Below are 19,142 nucleotides of genomic sequence, written 5' to 3' on the forward strand. Positions count from 1 at the left end.
CGACTAATACCCGAAATACAGTGCAACTTCTGTAACTTGAACCTCTGTTTCGAAAACAAGTATGGGAAGTAGCGATTACCTCAACTGGTAGTTGAGAAATGAGGCTGGACGGCATAGGTTTCTGGTTTTACTAAAATTATAGGATCAACATTTTTCGAAAAGTGCGGAGAGCAATTATTACATAAACTTTATAAAGCTATTAAACTATTAGCATAGTTTATGACCACTAGTTTATGTAGCGCCTATATGGCGCGGTTTCTGATCCAAATGAGAACCCTATGAGCCAGCTTGAAGATCGGGATGTACTTACGTTATTGTTTGCTATTTTGGGTAATCATTTGCTGCCCAGAGAACAGCTGTTGGTGGAAAGGCAAACGAGTAATGTGTCGGCAAACAAATAACCGGTTATTGAAAAGTTTATTTCTATTTCGGTTTTATTTAACATCACATCGAACCCTGACCATGAAAGTCCCACTCATCTTCTGCTTGATAAAAAATCAAATACACAATTGCAAGGTAAATGGATGGATATAATCAGGCGCCCCCAGAGTCCAGATGCTAGTACTTTAATTATAAGTCTTAGCTACTGCCGTTTAAAATTAGTCTATAATGGGATTGGACTTTGGCTTAATTTATTTTTTATTTGCTCAACTTTATGATCAGCAATTGTAAAAGTGTATTGAAATGGAAGTATTTGCTCATAAAGCAACCGCAATTTTTGTAGTCACGCAACGGGGTGTGAGACCCGAATTTTAGCCCCCCCTTTTTTCGAATTTACTCGAACACTATCCGGCATTGTCTCCATAAAAGTCTCATTATGACGAAGTACTTAGCGATTCCTTTTGTCATTCTAATGGTTTGCTTGGTTTTTTGGACAAAGCCCCGATCTACGCCTTGCTTTTTGTTTGAAAATAGAATATTCGTATAACCTTGACCCATGTTCCGGGTGGTACGTGACGGCATCTGGCACCTATTTAATGGCCGAATGAAGCTGGAGAAATGCAATTAAAGGCATGCAAATGGCTCGACACCTATAAAAAAAAAACTGTGCTATATTCTTATATACCTGAGGAAACTGTAAACAACTTTTAAGCTAATAAAAGCAAAAATAAGATTGTACTTTGAGTCTAAAAATTGTTTGTAAACTTGTTTGCTTAAAATATAGATCACAAGTTTTTGGCGCCAAACATTTTTAAAAGAATAAAGTCTACTTTTAGGGTCGCAACAAAAATGAAAGCTTTAGCTATACCCTAACTGAAGGTATATTAAATATAAGTGAATCATTAAGGAATACCTTGTCCCCACCATGTTTATAAAAGACAACCATTTCCACAATTATTAGTGTATAATTTATTATTAAATATGTTATAAAATTTGTTTATCGTATAAAATATACTCTTACTCTTGTCTCAAGTCCACATCTATGTATGTATATATATATTTGGGTATATAAATATGTATGTGTATGCATGTATATAGAAAAATTACAATCCATGTATCATAGTACCCATGGCTTGTGTTTTGTTTCCGTTTCCGTTTTTTGCATTTCACTATTAGACAATTACAATTTTTAACTGCAACTCGTTATTGAATTTGTCGCTTGATTCTGGTAGATTTCATTTTAGATTTTCGCAATATGACTTATTTATTTTGCTTACTAGTGGGTGTACCTAGTACCCGCACTTCTATATATGTATGGATGTTGTATGCTGCTGAGTGGGAGGATGAGAATGTTATGAGAAAATTTTGCGTATGCCAAATGTGGTCTTTATCTCCCTCTATCGCGAAGCAAATCATATTTCAAGATTAAGAAAGGTAAGGAGGGAACTTTTATTAGTTTTTTTTTTTTGTTTAATTTTTATTTATTTTTTTTTTTTGGTAATTTTCCATTTGCTCTAGATAGTATATTGGGGTTAGTCTATGATTAAGTATCTATGTATGTATGTATGTATGCGCCTATGCGAATAGATGTGGTTAGTATGTCTGCTGCAGCTGCTTCGTAACTATTTTGATGAATCGGAGGGCGGCGGCACGCCCCCTCCTCTTCCTATTCGAATATATGCAGTATTATCTATGCGAAACCAGTAGCTGGCCTATTATATAATAATTCTTATGCTGCTCGCTCGTTTGATCGTAGATTTATGATTTAACTTAAACTGTGTTGTGTCTGTGTCGTCTGATCTGGCTTAAAATTTAAATTTGTACTCGTTTTGTACTCAATTGCTCCATAATTATTACATATGTTAGTATGTGTATGTATGTATGCATGTATGTATGAATGTAGGTATGTATGCGTATGCTTAAAGATGATTCCAAATGATTTTCCAAATATATGTGAAATATTTTCGAACTTCCGTTACAATACAATCGGGATTTCATTTTGGATTTTGAATTCGTTTTTGAAAACTTAATTGCTAAATGATTTTTGACAAAATATATGTATAATATGTATGTATGTAAGTATGTATGTTTAATCTTTAAGTTTTGTTTGCATTTTTTAAATAGTAATGAAATCATTTCTCTGTGCTTACTGAGAATTGCTTTTGTCATTAAAAGTTTTACTCAAAATTGTATTTTGATATAAGAGTTCATTTCTTGTTTTTTGCATCATTTTTGTTTTGTTTTATTATCGTCAATCGATTTGTTTATAAAAAGTTACCTTATTAAATATGTACGTTTTAAATGTTCGTTATAATTTTAGAAAATCATTACCACGATGCTTCGCTTGGGTTGCACAAAGGATCTCTCTCAAAGGATTTTTTAGTCATTTAGGTTTACCTCATCTTATTTATCTGATTTTTTTGCATTTTCATCTCCTTACTTACTAAATACGTAAATCGAAAAAAATTTGAATACCTGATTTAAGTTTTGGATTCGTTTAGTGTTTATTTAGTAGCTACTTGTATATGAGCATTTTGTTTGCTTTAGAATTAATTGTAGGTGTTGGGCAACGTGTTTTTTTCTTTTTTGGAATATTCTGTTTATTTGAAAAAATACCTGCTTGCATTTAATTAAGTATTTTTGGTATGTATCTTTTGTAAAATTGTTTAATTAACTATTTATGCGTAGGCTTTCTTTGAATGTGTGAGTGTATTGTGTTTTTGTTTTTGTTTTTTAATCATGTAAGTTTTGTTACCATTTTCGTTTTGATTCTTAAGCCTTTGGCAAATTGTTCAATATTCTCATGACTTTTAGTAATTGTTGTGTTTAACATACTTTAGTATTCTATAGATATATATGTTTAAATGCTTTTTATTTTGAATTATGGCATTCGGTATTCGCTTAAGTTTAACCATTAATTGTCCTCCCTTTTTATTTATTTTTTTAGTAATATATATAATTTTTTTTTTTTTTACTTTTGTTTTATTTTTTACACAATTTCTAAACTGTGGCTTTTAGAAAACGGCGCTCATTTGTAATGATATATAAGTATTAGTTCTTTAGTATTGGTTTCTAGTAAATCTCACACAATTATAAAATATGGCATTCTCTCAGATGTCGCTAGGCCCGATATATATACGATATATATATATATGATATATATATATACATATGTGGGATGCTCTGCGTGCGCTGGTGTGTGCGAGTGGTTTTTTTGAATAATGATTCGATCTGGATCACAAGAAATGAACGGCGCTTCAAGGTGTGTACGATTGGATAAAATGAGGTTACGAGTATGTTATGTTATGGCGATTCGTGTGGGGCCCCAGGGGGTTGGCTAAACTAAGGTGTAAAATAATTACGATATCTACTCTAAATAGCTCTAGTTATGTAGTAGGTTTCCCCTTGCCCTTCTGCTTTCTGCTTCTGCTTCTGGTGTATATTACTTGTATATAATATATTGTATATGTTTTTTGTTGCCAAAACTGCTCTCGTAGAGTCAGTGGCATTTTTGCATCATTTTTTTAAAGGTTAGTTGTTTTTTTTTTTTTAAGTTTTTAGTTTTTAGTGATTTTAGGGTTTTTGTTTTGCGCATTTTATGCAATGTTGCTTTTACGTGGAAGGAGTGTTAGCTATCTCTCACACATCTTTCTATATCTCTCAGTTGAAGCCGGGTTTTTTGAGTTATATTTAGTTTTTTTTTTTGTTTGTTTTTTGTTTTGAACACAAATACAAATATAAAGAATAGAACGTTTCAAAACAGTAAGAACATAACATAAACTAAGTAACTATGTTGGCTAATACATTTTAAGCGAACTTCACGCACTCCAGCATTGCGATTAACGCCTGGTCTTTAGCCTAGTATCGGTTCTAGGTTCTAGTCGGTTCTCTATATCTGTGTCTATATTTGCTATTAAAATCGTTCCACTCCTAGACAGATAATTCAGCTAATTCATGCGTTTTGCCCATGATTTTCATTAAGTTTCAATATTTCTTTATGTTTTGTTTCGTTTTGCGAGGAACATGTCACCTAAATGTGTATTCAATACGCCCATACCATATATTGCTCTGGATTTTCCATACTTTTTTTTCACTATGCCACGCCCGCTAAGTCTACTAAATGCTAATGAACACATTGAGTCAAAAATTATGATAATTTTTTCGTTTTGTTTTTTAACCATCCCAAACTCTTCACTTTTAGCTAACCCCTCCTTTCAACCTGCCTGCCATGTATCCTGTGGGAAATTCATTTTACAATTATTTTTTCTTGTTTTTTTTTAACTTAACGATGACACAAAAAAAAATCCCTGTGATGCATGCAAGTCGCTTCGATGAATGAATGATGAATTAATGTATGTATGTGCGAATGAAAATGTCAGTTAAACTCGGTTTTCAGCTATGCTCATGATGATTCATGACTGGATGATCGGATCGCTATATGATATCTGTACCTCTATCTCTATCTGTATGTATGTAAGTATTTTATGTTTAAGCTATGTTAAGTTACTTTACGTTATCAATGTCATTGCAATTTGAGTGTTGGATTTTTGTTTCACTTTTTTTGTTTTTGGCCTCACCATATATGGTTCTTTAGTTGGCTCCGAAATTGCGGTTTAGTTAATCAGTCTTTGTTAAAAGTTCAACCAAAAGTCAGCGGGTTTCATCAATATTTTTATGTTTGTTTTGCTTTGTTTACTTTTACAAAGTTCGTGTACTCACTTGCTCAGTCTCAATTATAAGAAATAATTATAAAATATTTTGCAAAAAAAATTAACTTAGTCATTAACGTCAAACAGAGTTAAAACAAACGAACTAAAATAATAATACAATCATTGATACCATCCTATCCCACAGAAGTTCTGCAAATAATTTTTAGTAACTCTGGTCGAATTAAAATCGATCCTCTCTAGTACTTTCTCTGCTTTCTCCGCTAAGCAACCCCATAAAAAACGAAATCCCCACTTCCATTACTCTCTCCCTAGATCAGCTAGCAAACTGCCTTTCAGTCTAACTAACAGGTAAGAATATTTTCATCTAGTAAATGGTTGAGTTTCCCTATTTGCGTTTATCTTTTACTAGGTTCGTTAACTCTACTGTATGCTCTCGGATCCTATGCCTATTATATCTCCTAAGTATATCCTACTCAACCACACGTTCCCACTCCGTAGTCCATCCTTATACGTTCTTGGTTTTAGTTCTAGTTGGTTGTTTTGGGCTTGTATATTCGCTAGATTATGCATATGTGTATAGATATAGATATCTATTGATACATATGTGTAATTCGTATTGTATTGTAAATTACCAAATTGTAACCGTAACTCTTAAGCAATATCGAGGTAATCGTTGTAGCACTTATGCTAAAAATTTTCGCTAATTTCCGTACACACTCAATTCAGATTTTCCCTTATTTGTGTCTCCTCCTGCATCTGCATCGCCTCCTGTTTCCATCTCTTATTTGGATATCGTCTACGCTAATGCTTAGCTCTTGTAAATGGTCTAAAAAAGATCGGCACTCGCTAATTTAGAATACGTGCACAAACCGCTTGTAAGGGTTAGACCCTTCTTTGGAGTCTGGCGATAGTTCAATGAGGAAAACGATCCGACCGTCTGGCATGAGGGCCACGTCGCAGGTGCGATCCTTCTCGTCCAAGGTGGGTGGCATCAGCGGGTTTATGGAGGGCCTAACCTCGATCTAGAAAACCAAAGTGTTAGAAACGTAAAAACCACAATGTCCGGCACACACTTACATCCCACATAAAGTCCAGGTTCTGGTTGAAGACCAGGATGCGTTGATTCTTGGAATCGGCCACAATAATGCGACCTTCGTCGTCACAGCACAGGCCCGAGGGCCGATTGAACTCATGGAAGCCCGAGCCCTCGTGTCCCTTCACGGACAGTATCTAAAATCAAATGAAAGTCCATTAGCACCTGCTCATCTCCTCCGAATAGAGTCACTACTTACGTCATTGATGTCGGGATCGATCAGGTAGAGGCAGTGGTTGTCAAAGTCGGAAACTATAATGTTGCCCGTGGGTGTGTAGCAAACGCCTCGTGGCGAGGCGATGCCCTTAGTCTGCCCATGGTTGTCGAACACAATTTGGCGGATGAACCGGCCCTCGGAGTCAAACTGCTGGATGCGATGGTTGCGCGAATCTGTGACTACGATCTGACGGCGTGAGTTCACAGCCACGTCCCACGGATACTGGAACTGGCCGTACTCCTTGCCATAGCTGCCGAATTTGAGCAGGAAGACGCCGCTGGCAGTAAAGATCTGCACCCGGTGGTTGTCCTTGTCCACAACAATGATGCGGTTGTCCACGTCCACACAGATTCCAGCGGGCAAATCGAACTCGCCGTTGCCCACGCCTTTCCGGCCAAACTTGAACTTCAGAGATCCATCGGGATTGAACACTTGGACACGATTGTTGCGGCGATCCGACACCAGCACATGGCCCATTTTGTCAACGCACAAGCCCCACGGCCGGCTCACCTGCCCATCCTCGTGTCCTTCGGTGGCAAAGGATAGGGAGAGAGCGTTTGAGTTCCGCACCTTGACTAGATCCATGCATCCCGGAATGGCCTGCGTGGTTCGGGGCGCACTGAAGTGTAGTCCCGGTGAGCTGCGTAGTCCATTCAGTTCCCAGTCTAGAGCGGCATTTGACATTCCACAGGCGCTTCCGCCGCGGGGCTGCATGATGGGCGATGGGATGCGGAAACTGTTGTCCCGAAGCAATGGACGGCGCACGGTTGAGGAAGCCACGTTCAGAGGATTGGTAGCCATGTTTAGGCCAAAGGCCATGTCCATACCATTCGTGACTCCAACGCCGCCGACTCCCACACCAGCGCCCACGCCAGTCACGCCAACGCCCACAGAAGTGGTGGGCACTCCACTCACGCTCGAGACACTCGGCACAATGCCATTGGTGCTGGATACGATGGGCATGTTTTTATCGTCCACCAGGATCACGCCGCCTTGGTTACGGATATCCTGCAACAGGCTGTAGTCGGGCGGGGCAAAGGCAAAGACCTCCTGCTTGGGCTGCAGATCCTTGTAGATGCCCGCGAACTGTTCCATTTGTCTCTGGCCGTTGGTCAGTTTCATGGCGATTTCGATTTGGTCCAAGTTGCAAGCATTGTCAGCCACCTTGCTCAGCATGTCGGAGGTTTCGGAGAGTCCGGCTAGGGCAGACTTCAGGCCTGCCATCTGGTCGTGCAGGATGGCCAGTCGGCGCTGGCGCAGCTTTTCCACAAAGTCGAGAAGGAAGCGTTCGCGGTCCTCGATGGCGATGATGAACTGGCGGAAAGCCTTGCGGATATTGTCACTCAATTCGCTGCAGTTGCGCTCGATCAGCCGGATGAAGGCCAGCGCCTTGTCGATGCTGCTCTTGATGCAGCGTGTGCCCACCTGACTGCTCTCGATGGCGGTCTCTAGCTTCTCCTTGGAGCCGACCATAAAGCTCTGGATGGAGGCGTAGCTATGCTCCTTGTGCTCGTGCAGCGTGCAGCATTGGCACACCAGCTTCCGGCAGTAGTCGCACACATAGCGCAGCATCTCGTTGTGAATGTCGCAGATGAAGTTTCCGCTGGGCGGGGTATGTGCGTTGGCCGAGCTGCCGCCCGTCGGAGAGGCTCCTATGGGCGTGGGCAGGGACACGATAGAGTGGTTGGAGGACAGTGGACTGTTGCGGTGCTCCCTCAAGCAGTCGTTGCACATGAACTCGTTGCACTCCAGGCAGCGTATCGAGGCGCTCACCTCGCACCAGCCGCAGCTAATGCTCGAGTTGTTGGAGGACTCCGGCGACATTTTGGGATTGCTACGCGCCCCGCTACCAATGGGTCCGATGCTGAAGTCGCCGTGTGTGTCAAGTCCGCCCAAGAAGTTGTTTATGAAGAAGTCGGTTCGTGGCGGAGAGCTGAAGTAGGAAAAGGTCAATTAATGTTACTTCTCTTAATGAAAATCGTAATCTTAATCTTACCTCTGACCCATGTTGGGTAATAGACCCACGTTGAGGTCCCAGGAGGGGAAGCTCTCGAGGATGCCGGCTAGTAGCCGTTCGGAGGAGTTGCTGGCATTGCTGCTAATACTGCCCCCGCCACTGCCGTTGGCCGTGGAGGAGCCGTTGGCCACGCCGTTGGCGCTCGGCGCATTGCTGCTGGCCATTTGTTGCGGAACCGAATTGTTTGACAAGAGTTCCATCATAAGAGTGGTGAGATCACGTTGCTATAGCACAAGGCGGCAGTCGATGGAGTGGCGATAGTTCGCTGTAAATATCTTCGCGATTTTAATTAATTTTTTTAATAACTTTTAAAGGTTGAGGGTATTGTTTCAAGAGATAATATTGTGTTGAATGTTATATTTTATATTTTTGTTTTGAAATGAAGACTGCGTTTGGAACGCGCGCGACGTTGTCGGTTGCCGAGGGGTGACAGCTAACTAAATTGGCTAGGAAAAGGGACGTGCATTAAGTAGTCCGAAGAAGTCAGATGCACAGCTGCAGCTAAACGTCTTTGGTCTAGGTTTAGGTAGCAAGAAAACGAAAATCCCCGCCCGCCATCCTGTGCCTGATCCCCGACCCTTGATCCTTTCCGCAGGCCCTTCCCGTGCCCGTGTCCCGAATTCGTGCAACGCAACCCGAGAAGCAGCTGTGTGGCGCGAGGAGCAGCAGGTCAGATTTGTGTGTGTATCCTTGAGTCGTCCGTAATCTGTGCAAGATGTAAGATGCATTCAAGCCATTGTCTAGTATCCTGAATCCAGGAAATTCAGAATTGGCCACGCATTTACAAATTTATGGACCAAAATGGCGAGTATTTCGCGCGCAATTCGGCGAACTGTACTCTATTTTTGGTAACCCAAATTCTAGAGTAAGGAAAACGCTCCCCCTTTCGGAACTTGAGGAAAGACAAACGAAACGGAATGGATTAGAGAAACCACCCTCTTGGGGGGCCACTCTACCGCCACCCCCACTCCAATCCACCGCTCAACCTTATCGCGTAGTTATAGCATTTTCCTGCTCCGCCTGCCACCCACATCCACTACCCCCGGGTCGCAGTGCGCAAGCGACTTTTCCGGCTTGGGGTGAGCCATGGAGGGTGGCGGAAAGCCGAAAGGAAAACGTAATGAAACAACAGACTGGTTGCCATCTTCAAGTTGAAACCGAGCGACCGACTTTCATCCCTTCGCAGGAGCCGGACTTCGAAGCGGGTTCCTCTACACTTTGCCAAAATCATGGCGACCGAAAAGGTTTTCCGTCACTCGGATTTTGGGTAATTCAAGTTAATTTATAGCATAACTTCTGGGGTGGCCCTGGACCCGGGACCGAACCAAGGTAAAGGGTTAGCGATTGGGGTCTGAGGGAGGGCCGGTATTTTTAAGGTTTCTCCGGGCAAGAAATGGTAATTTCGTCCTTTCAGTGGATGTGGAAGACTGGATTCTTCGCACTTTTGGGATGGGAAATCAAAAAATATTAGGGATAATATTAAAAATATTTTATGAGACGGAAGGGGATGATTATGGACATAAAAGTTATCCTGAACTTTCGACCTTTGTATTCCTAAAGGAAACAATGAAAGTCGATCGAAGGATTTGGGTGTAGACAACTGTTGTTATAGGAGATCAAAATATGGACCCTCTGGACGGGATTGGAAAAGAGTATCCTAATGAGTAGGGTGGATTTTCGAAGAGTCCTGAAGAAATCCTGATGAAATCAATTTATGAAAGTAGCTTTGATCCCCTGTTCCGGCGAAATGGTATGCAATACTGGGATATTTTCGAGACGTGTAGACAGAAAAAACAAAAACAAGGACGAAAAGGACGAGGAAGTGGCAGAAGTGAAGCAAAAGAAGAAGCAGGGCAGGACAAAGAGGTGGAGGCAGCGGCGAAACTACCCTTGTCACCCTTGAATGTTTTCCATTGAAACGGGTCTGTCTCCGAGTCGCAGGACGTGGAAAAAACACGACCAAGAAGTTAAAGTCCTTTCACACACATACACAGGCAGAAATCTACAAACACACCACCACCACCACCGGCAGCAATGTGGCAGTGTAGCAGTGTGGGTTCTGTGTACGTGCAACGAGACTACGACGCAAAAACATTGGGGGATGAGGACGAGGGTTGTATTTACACAAGTTTCTCTACATGTCCGTATGTAGGTGGTATCTGCGCCGCAAAACGAGAATTGGCGTTTGTGTGTGTATTTTTGAAAAGCGGAAAAGTTGAGAGAAATCTCGAACATCTTCGCTGCTCCTTCCCACTTGACACAAAGCTAAAATCAATATTTATATACGCTGCAATCTAAAAAGTTTATTTATCATTTTCTGCTGATTGTTGCAACGCCCCATCTCGCTCTATTCCCGACCACATTAGGCCACCATCCACATCGTCTCCTTCCTACCCGCCGTACACACCTTTTTCAGCAGCCTCATTCAAGCCGCATCAATGGGCCTCCTTCTAGCTCGTTGTTGTTGTTGCCGTTGTTGTTGTTGTTTTCGAAGTTCCACCCAAGCAGACCAACGCTAATTGATTCACCTTGATGCGGCAAGGCAAGCTGTATCGATTTTCGTTCGCTATTTTCCTTGGATATTCGAATTGGTTTCGTTTTGATTTGATTTTTAGCGGATTTTCGCGAGGCAAGAGTCTTATTTGGTGCCTTTCGAGAGAGATCTTATGCGTAATTTGTCCGCCCGTGCACACACATTTGCTTCAACATTCCTTTTTCCGACTGAACAAGATACATCCGAGACCGAAAACACAACATAACACTCGCTTCACTCTCTCACTGAGTGAGTGCTGTTGCTCATCTTCTATGGGGCACCAAAATATATATATATATGGAAAAAAAAAAGAAAATAAAACGAAATAAACCCAAATGTATCTCACAGATAGTTTTTTGATTTTGATGTGCGCGGGCTCGGCTCTCTCTCTGCTTTCGCTCTCTATCCTCCCATACATGTACACAGCCGTGTAGGTGTGTGGGTGAGTTGCATGCACATTTTTACCCTGCACTGCGACGGACGGACCCTCGATGAGACCGCCTCGACCGAACGGGGGAGCATTCCCGGCCCACTTACGAGTCCATCAGGAGCTGTGAGCAGTAGCTTTTGGCCAGCAAAGGCGGAATAGACAGTAATTTTAAAAACAAACTTAATCTCTAGAAATATTAAAATCCTCATGAATTTTGGGAATAAATAAAACCAAAATTACCTACACATTCATGCACTTTCGCCATTAAAATTTTGTTCATGCCGGCCACTTAGGTTTTTAGTATAATTTATAGGTACTCTCGTTGTTTTAAAACTAAATGCTACTAAAATGCAACTCGCTGATTAAAATAGGCTAATAGGAAATTATTAAATTTCCTTTAAAACTGGAAACCGATTTGATGAAATTACGGTCCTAGGGCAGACCGCTACAGCTGCTTTTTGGGCAATGGCGTCCGCTTGGAACAAACTTCCGCCGGGTGCCTTATAATTCAACCATTTTCGACACAATTTTCCAATTGCCCACTGATTCACTGGCAATCTTATTGTTTAGATTTTCCTATTTACTTACATTTTCTAACACTTTACACGGCCAGAGGGTATTCCATAGTCGCCGCAAATTATTCGATTTTCTTGTCCGTTCTTATGCGTTTATCATGTGTTTAATCGATGATCACTTGCTAGGCACTCGGCGGCAGTAGTTGGAAAGCATTTATCGTTGTAATGTTTACAAAATGTTTACATTTTCCGGGCGAATTTGGCGTGGATCTGCTGCTACTTGTGCGACTCGCCACTGGCCACCCTCGTGCTAACGAAATTATGAGCCATGAACAGTTCCCTCTTGTTGTGAGCTTGGCGCGTCTGCTGCTTCTTCCACTTTCTTTGGCGGGCGTGTTTCGTTGCAGTTTTTGGCCGTCTAACTGTTTTACAGTGCTGCTGCAGTGCGCTGAGCGCTTTTCCTATTTGGCTTAATCGAACCGATTCGAATACTGACCCACTTTGACCAGGAAGAATATTCTTTCCAACCTTCACTCATTTAAATCAAAAAACTGTTTGATGTTATGTTCATGCGCTGCCGCTGCTCTCCGCCATGCTTCTTCTTGCTGAGAGATTCTCCCCAAATAGAGAGCACCGAAGAGAGAAAAGCAAAGAGAGAGAGAGTGGCAGTGGGAGAGAGAGAGCCGTTAACGGCGCATGGCGCGAAAATGCGGATGAAATACAGTGAGTGGTGGATACAAGGGACGGATACGGAGGCAGACACCACCGGACGGCTCCGATACCGGTGGCGTGCCTTTGTTGTTGTTTTGATACCCTGACTTATGAAATTAAAGAGGTATATTATTTAAATATTTTTTCTGAAAAATACTTTTTTTTGATAACTGTTTAAATTTGTAACTTCAAAAATAAAATATTTAAAACTTAAAAAAAAAAAAACCCACTACCAATACTAAAAATACTAAAAACATGGAACTAATTTCCTTTCGTTCCACACATTTTAAAACCAAAAATCACCGTAGATGGCGCTAGAGTGCCACTATCATCTACTAGGTATCTTTTGGTCGAGCACCCAGCCATATCCTGTGGAACCCCTGCTCCGGGTCCGGTTCGTGCTCTTGGCATTTTTGTTTCAGCCGCACACACCCTTAAGGAACTTGTTTTGCACTGACAGAAATTTCGTGCATCTGCCGCCTGTGGCCTGTGTTGAAAATGCGATTGCAGCCAGCCGTGGCCGTGGATAATTTGGAACTTGAAACGGCTGCCGTGAGCTGCGGGCCGGCGGGATGGCAGGGTGCGCAGGTAAGATGCGCAGGTGCGCCGGACCTCCCGCTGGAACAGGTAAAACTACGAGGTTATCCTCAGGAAAAAAAAACAATTACGCAGGCATTTCTTTTTCGTACCGATTGTACCGTCTATTTGTATACGAAATGATTGTGAGATAGTGGTAATGGTATGTATGGAAGTGTTGGTATATGAGCTGTCTTACAAGGAAGGGCAGGCCGGAATACTGATTACATGCTACGTATGTATGCAGATCCACAGAGTTGGTCAGTCGCGTTCTTATAATACTGTAAGCTAAGCTTATGACGTACATCTAGGCGGGCGGCCTTCGTCACCCGGATTAGCCAAACTCCAGCTCCTCGATCAGCACGTTCTGAAGCTTCTGACGCACGCGCAGGCGCCGGCGCTCATCCAGCCGCTGCAGGAAGGGCATCAGGCTGAGCAGGAACATCCGATCGGCCTCGTCCTGGAGGTCTCCGCCCGTTGGCTCCGTGTTGGTGGTTGCATCAATGCTGATATACTTAAAGGGCAGTTCCGAGGACGGTGAGCGCGACTGCGAATGTGCTATCGAAGCTGGCTTGGAGTCTGGCTCACTCTTCTGGCTATTACTATGGCTTTGGCCGGATGTGTTACTCGAGTCTCTACAGCTGTTTTTGCCCTTGGCCGCCGTCTGCTCCATTTCCTCATCATCGTCGAGCACTTCGATGGTGAATACCCCAGCATTCGGTGGTTTGACGGGTTCGCTTCGTTTTCCACGCTCCTCCTCCATGTTTTCCGAGGCTGCGTCCTCGTCAAAGTCGTCGTCATCCTCCTCGTCCTCCTGGTCCTCGGCTTGGCTGGGCTCCAACTTGACCCTCTTGCTCTCCGGTGACTCCTCGAAGAAGGAACTGATGTCCGAAAAGCTGGGCTGGTGAAGTTCCGAGTCATAGCTGTCGCTCAGTTCACAGATGGGCTCGGTGGCCATCATGGGCAACGAATCATACTTGTCCACGCCCAAGACATTGTTGTTCTCCGACCAGTGACCCGGTGGATGCTTCTTGCTGCTGGTGCGCGTCTGACGCATAATATTCTCGTGTACGGCGTGCTCCATGAAGCGCATGTCGTTGTAGAAGCGCCACGATGAGGGCGTCTCGTTAGACAGGTTGTTGCGGATGTACACCTTGCGAAAGTTGTCCCTCAGGTGGCCCCACTTGATGCGGCAGATGTCGGCTGCGGGAGGGGCGAAACGCTTTATTACGAGGATTGTCTATTAGATGGATGGGGATTGTCTCACCTGGCAAATTAACATCCTGGCCGACCTCAAACCAAATCGGTGTGATGTCGCTCCGTCGCTGGCCACTCGTATTGTTCCTCAGCCATAGCATGGGGCGACGTGAAACGGCTGCTATGAGACGCTTCACCGTCTCAATGGGCAACTTGGCTGTATTCGTGAAGGCGAAGGAGGCCGCCGTGGCTGCTGCTGACTCATTGCTGTAGGCCAGCTCCATGGAGAGTCCGATTGAGATTTCCGATTGCGGTTCCAATACCAATTCCAATTCCGATCTCGTTCGTATCCGATTCCGAAGCAAGCGACTTGCGCAGCTCAAGCGCTCAGGCAGCACTGAAAATACGAAAAGTACGGGCACGCCGTTACGATGTACGATGCGAAGTGTACGGCCCAACCAGTTTACGTGCCTTTTGGCTGCTCGAAGGCGACGGCGGCGACGTCGAAGGCGGGGCCGAAAGAGAACCGACAAGAGGAGGAGGAGGAGGAGGAGTAGGGTATTGGTGCGGAGCCGAGAGAGAGGCTCGAGCAACAGGCTTTGCCACGATCGCGAAGAAGAGGCAGAACGGCCGCACAGCACCAACAGCAACCACAACAAAAACAACAAAAACAACAGTATCAAAGAGGCAACAACAACTGTCAGCCTGTCCCCAACTGGCAATATTATCCGGATGTAGAGCTTCCGCTGGCTGGCCGCAACTCACTGCTCACTGGTGTATTTGCTCGCTTTACGGTTGTTAACTTCGCCGTTGAGTGCCCGCCGTGGCGAATCCAATATGCTCTGCCTGGTCTGGAAAATGGCAGCTAGTCGACCTGGAAAAAGCTAGACCATATAGTGGACCATGCCTCGGTCTCGTTTTATAACCGAATTTCTTCTCAGATTCCTACACCCTAACAGGATATCCTTGAATCCCATTACCCTCCTGAAATGCTGGCCACTTCGGAGGGTAGAGTACTCCGCAGTGTAGCGTAGTTTGTTTATTTTTATCAAAACTGGATTTTACTACGGTCGGCTGGCCTGCATGGAAATGGGAATGGAAATGGAAATGGAGCTGGAGTGAACGTAAAAAATTCACGCCATTGGAGCTGGCGGAGAAGAGAGAGCCGCTGGCAAGAAGAGAGCTCAAAAGAGAGCGCGAACAAAGCTCCAGCTGGAAACGGTCGTGAGCCTGGAACTGAAGACTGGAGACGGTAGGCGGTAGACTGAAGATCGCAGACGGAGATCGGACCTCGGGCCTTCTTCTATCTGCCATGGATCCGTTGTCTGTATGTACATCCATGCATGGGTGTACATACATATGTGGTATGGGTGTTTGCACGTTTTGAGGAGCGAAATTGCAAGAGAAGCAGATACGAGAATTGGCGACCGGGGTTATTTATCGGATCTTTGTATCTGTAGTAGTTGCCTGGCTTTGCGGTTGGATTTCAGCTTGACATTTGATCCTCGCAGCTATTTTGAAACGAGCTCCCCGCACCCATACCCACACACCTTTGCATGGATGTATGTATGTAGGGCCAGCCAGCCGGACAATAAGTGGAATCCAACGCCGTAATTGGCCATTTTGAGAACGTCTTGCCAACCAACCTCTGAAAAAAGATATCACGCTGGCACACATACACACGTCGCAGAGTACGGACCGGTTCTGAATATCAGTCCGGGTACGTCGTTGAGGGGAAACTACCATATAGTACGTTTTTTGAAGGTTTGCAGAAAAATTGAGTTGATAAAGACGCTATGGTTTGGTCATGATTAAAAACAAATATTTTAACTAAAAAAAGTTTAATTTCTAATTCAAAAACGGTTATCAAAGTAAAAATTTAGATAAAATTTATTTCAGAATTTCGCAATATTTTTTTAGGCTCTGGCGGAAATTAAAAAAATTGTTTTATCCATACAGCTGAATAATTTGTTATCAAGTTGGATATAATTTCGCGAAAATAATCTTGAGGGAGCTAAGAAGGAGACTGAAATACTCTAGAGAACCAATCCTCTAGAGATCTACCTAACCAAGATTTCAAGGACAAACATGTAGGGCCTAAAATTACTTGGAAGATTACCAAAAATAATGGATCTTACCTAAAACTTAGTGCATATATCGCTACAGGCTTATTAGGATAGTACAATGTATGGACATAGATAATTAATATTTAAGTTTAATTTGTAAATAACTTTACTTACCCAGATAGTCCTCCAGTAAGCTTTTAATCGCCACTGTCAGTGTGGCCGTTTTCCTAAAGAAGGCAAATCCAAGGCAGAAAATTGATCGATTTCCAATAGGAATAGTGATCGGTTTTTGAGCTTCAAAGAACTCAAAGATAACTTTCAATAAATGTTCATCTCCATAGCTATTTTAAAACTATTTTCGATTTTAAAAAATTATACCTCAAGCACAAACAAAGAAACTCAAACGAAAGTCATGTTATCCCTGAATTCAATCATCAATAATACTACTATGAATTCCACACTTCACAGATATACAGATTATATTTATTGACATTCAACGAAACTCAAGAAGTGAGCGAAAATATATTGTATATATAAGCCGTAAGTACTCGGTTTCGGAATCCACACTGGCTTTTAACAAATAGACGAATCGCACGCTTAACAATAAGGAAATTCATTACAGGGTATGAGAGATGTTGATTTAAGAATCTGGAATTTATATGTTTAGACATATGATATATACTACACGTTAGGTATGCATATTTATAATGAATGGTAATGGAAAAGTAGTTGCCCGCCTAATACTTGGCCTTGCCCAGTCGGATAGATAGCGCCTGCGCTCGGTGTTAAGATGGTACAAATCCCTGCACTATTTTCGTTTACACATTGACCGAGCTTGGCTCCTCCTCGATGTTCTCGTCATCTTCTTGAGCAATTGATGAAGACGTGCCCCGCTTTCGACTGCTTCCGGCGACTACTACTCCTGCCGCCTGGCCCCCCGTCATGATGGAATAACTCTTGGAGCTCGACTTTCGGGGGCTGGCAGTAGGATCCTTCTCCATAATTGATATTTCTCCATTACTGTGCCCATTACTGCTATGCGGCGAGCAACTGCCGTTGCCGGTCACCACACCATTCCCATTTCCGGCGCCAGCCTCATTAATAAAGACATCCATATGGTCGATGGTGTCGTTAAGAGCAAAGCTCTGATCGCGGCGTTCGCTTTTCTTCCAGAGATAATAAAAATGTACCAGTTCGCGCATTGTCCTCGTGCGCACCTGTAAAAGTACAAGGTATATAGGATCTAAATGACAGCTCTGCAATGTTTGCCTTCTTACTTGGTTCTGCCGGATCTGATAAAAGTCTTTGCCATACTTCTGGATGCCCTCCTCAAATTTTTGACACTCATCCTCCGACCAACTGCTCATTGTGTCACTCAGTGGCACGACATTCATGCGCTTGCGTCGCAACGCCTCTTTGAAGTCATAGCCGCACTGAACGAGCAGGTGCAGCGCTTGCTCATTGTCCTTCACAACCTGTTCCACATCCCCAGCGGCAGGTGCTATTTGAACTTTTGGTGGAGCAGAAGGGACAGGAGGCGGTGCTGGAGGATTGGAAAGGTTTGCTGTAGAAATCGGAGCTGACTCGTCGCCGGTCGCGCTCTCTGTATCATCCTCTGAGGCAACAAAAGATCGCGTGTCCTGAATCTTCGCCAGGTAGTCTTCTACTTCACGCTCGCTGACCTGGCTGGGCTCCCATATCAACTGATCTTCATTCTCGTACGGTAAAATGTCCCCATATTGGGAGAGGCCCTCCGGAATCTCAGCCTGATAGTCAGTGCCCACCATTATTATCTTCTTGTCCTCTGTGTCAGACTCGCTGTCTTCCTCCTCGTCGGCCTCCACCTCGTCAAAGAGCGTCTGCATCGGGGTGACTGAAAAGATCATTACATAATTAAAGGATTAGGAATATGATTTTTTTTCTTTGATACTTACATCTCTCAACCTCTTCTAACGGGCCGGCAGGAGCTAAGTTACTGAAGGACTCGTCTGGATACAGGTCGAGCAAGTGAGACCGATGCGGCTTCTGTGAACTGTCGGATGGTGGTCCCTCTAGGGAATCCTCTATTGTTTCTGGGAGCGATGCCTCCTTCAGTGCGTCTTCTTTCGGTTGATGTTGTGTTAGATCCACACTGTCCATAGGTTTTTCCAGTTGTGAGGCGCTGCTGGACGTTGATGGCGATGTGTGCGCGGTCTCCATGTCTAGCTCCTGGTATTGGCGCTTGGTGGCACGACGCGCGCGCCTTGAACTGCTTGAGCGGTTGGAGCTACTGACTGCCGGGGAAGGCGCCATACCGCCATATTTGGCCAACAGCTCCTCTATAGGCATCTCGCTCTCCTCCCGCAGTGTGGCGATCTCGTCCTCGGCACTATGCGCCTCCATGTCGGCAAGGGCCTCCTCCTCGTTAAGAGTTGCTTCGTCGTCAAAGTCGTTTACCATCATGTCTATGGTTGGCTCGAATGTGGTATCCGCCACGGAGGACGATGGCGACATCGGCGCTTGGACGCTTATGCTGGTGTTGTCTGTAGAGCTGGTGGCGGGGGATTTCCGTCGCTCCCGGTCTCGCTTGGCAGGCGTTAGCGCCAGGAGGCTGCCGGAGTCCGCCGACGCCTCCGAGGCGCTATTACTGTGCAGTGAGTGCTCCGACTTCCCGAACTCCATCATTTTCCCAACACCAGTGTGACAGCGACTCGAGCGCCAAAAATATCCCCGCTTTTTTCAGCGAATGTGCTAAAA

At 43.9% G+C, this 19,142-nt stretch overlaps 3 protein-coding genes across 8 annotated transcripts; all 3 read right to left on the reverse strand.

Moving 5' to 3' along the window:
• Nucleotides 1-1,326: 1,326 nt before the first annotated feature.
• Nucleotides 1,327-12,445, reverse strand: wech (tripartite motif containing 71 protein wech). Of its 4 annotated transcripts, none has more exons than XM_017235279.3 (5): nucleotides 11,930-12,445; nucleotides 8,358-8,643; nucleotides 6,344-8,294; nucleotides 6,129-6,281; nucleotides 1,327-6,073 (listed from the first exon to the last, which is right to left on the reverse strand). In XM_017235279.3, exons 2-5 carry the CDS (start codon nucleotides 8,579-8,581, stop codon nucleotides 5,903-5,905), a joined length of 2,499 nt encoding a protein of 832 aa, XP_017090768.1. In that variant the 5' UTR covers nucleotides 8,582-8,643; nucleotides 11,930-12,445; the 3' UTR covers nucleotides 1,327-5,902. The 4 variants fall into 4 exon arrangements, with proteins under 4 accessions (XP_017090768.1, XP_017090767.1, XP_017090770.1 ...); XM_017235278.3 differs by having other exon boundaries at nucleotides 8,358-8,653; XM_017235281.3 differs by lacking the exon at nucleotides 11,930-12,445 and adding an exon at nucleotides 10,786-11,460.
• A 797-nt stretch (nucleotides 12,446-13,242) lies between these two features.
• Coop (Corepressor of Pangolin) lies at nucleotides 13,243-16,731 on the reverse strand. Of its 2 annotated transcripts, none has more exons than XM_070277913.1 (3): nucleotides 16,581-16,731; nucleotides 14,411-14,737; nucleotides 13,243-14,346 (listed from the first exon to the last, which is right to left on the reverse strand). In XM_070277913.1, the coding sequence occupies exons 2-3, from the start codon at nucleotides 14,622-14,624 to the stop codon at nucleotides 13,478-13,480; spliced, it is 1,083 nt and encodes a 360-aa protein (XP_070134014.1). In that variant the 5' UTR covers nucleotides 14,625-14,737; nucleotides 16,581-16,731; the 3' UTR covers nucleotides 13,243-13,477. The 2 variants fall into 2 exon arrangements, with proteins under 2 accessions (XP_070134014.1, XP_070134013.1); XM_070277912.1 differs by lacking the exon at nucleotides 16,581-16,731 and adding an exon at nucleotides 14,812-15,212.
• Nucleotides 16,732-16,859: 128 nt separating this feature from the next.
• Nucleotides 16,860-19,131, reverse strand: LOC108121309 (mesoderm induction early response protein 1). Of its 2 annotated transcripts, none has more exons than XM_017235348.3 (3): nucleotides 18,341-19,131; nucleotides 17,684-18,279; nucleotides 16,860-17,572 (listed from the first exon to the last, which is right to left on the reverse strand). In XM_017235348.3, exons 1-3 carry the CDS (start codon nucleotides 19,068-19,070, stop codon nucleotides 17,225-17,227), a joined length of 1,674 nt encoding a protein of 557 aa, XP_017090837.2. In that variant the 5' UTR covers nucleotides 19,071-19,131; the 3' UTR covers nucleotides 16,860-17,224. The 2 variants fall into 2 exon arrangements, with proteins under 2 accessions (XP_017090837.2, XP_017090836.2); XM_017235347.3 differs by having other exon boundaries at nucleotides 16,860-17,623; nucleotides 18,341-19,127.
• Nucleotides 19,132-19,142: the final 11 nt, after the last annotated feature.

The sequence above is a fragment of the Drosophila bipectinata genome, chromosome 2R (genome assembly GCF_030179905.1).
Source record: "Drosophila bipectinata strain 14024-0381.07 chromosome 2R, DbipHiC1v2, whole genome shotgun sequence".
NCBI lineage: Eukaryota > Metazoa > Arthropoda > Insecta > Diptera > Drosophilidae > Drosophila > Drosophila bipectinata.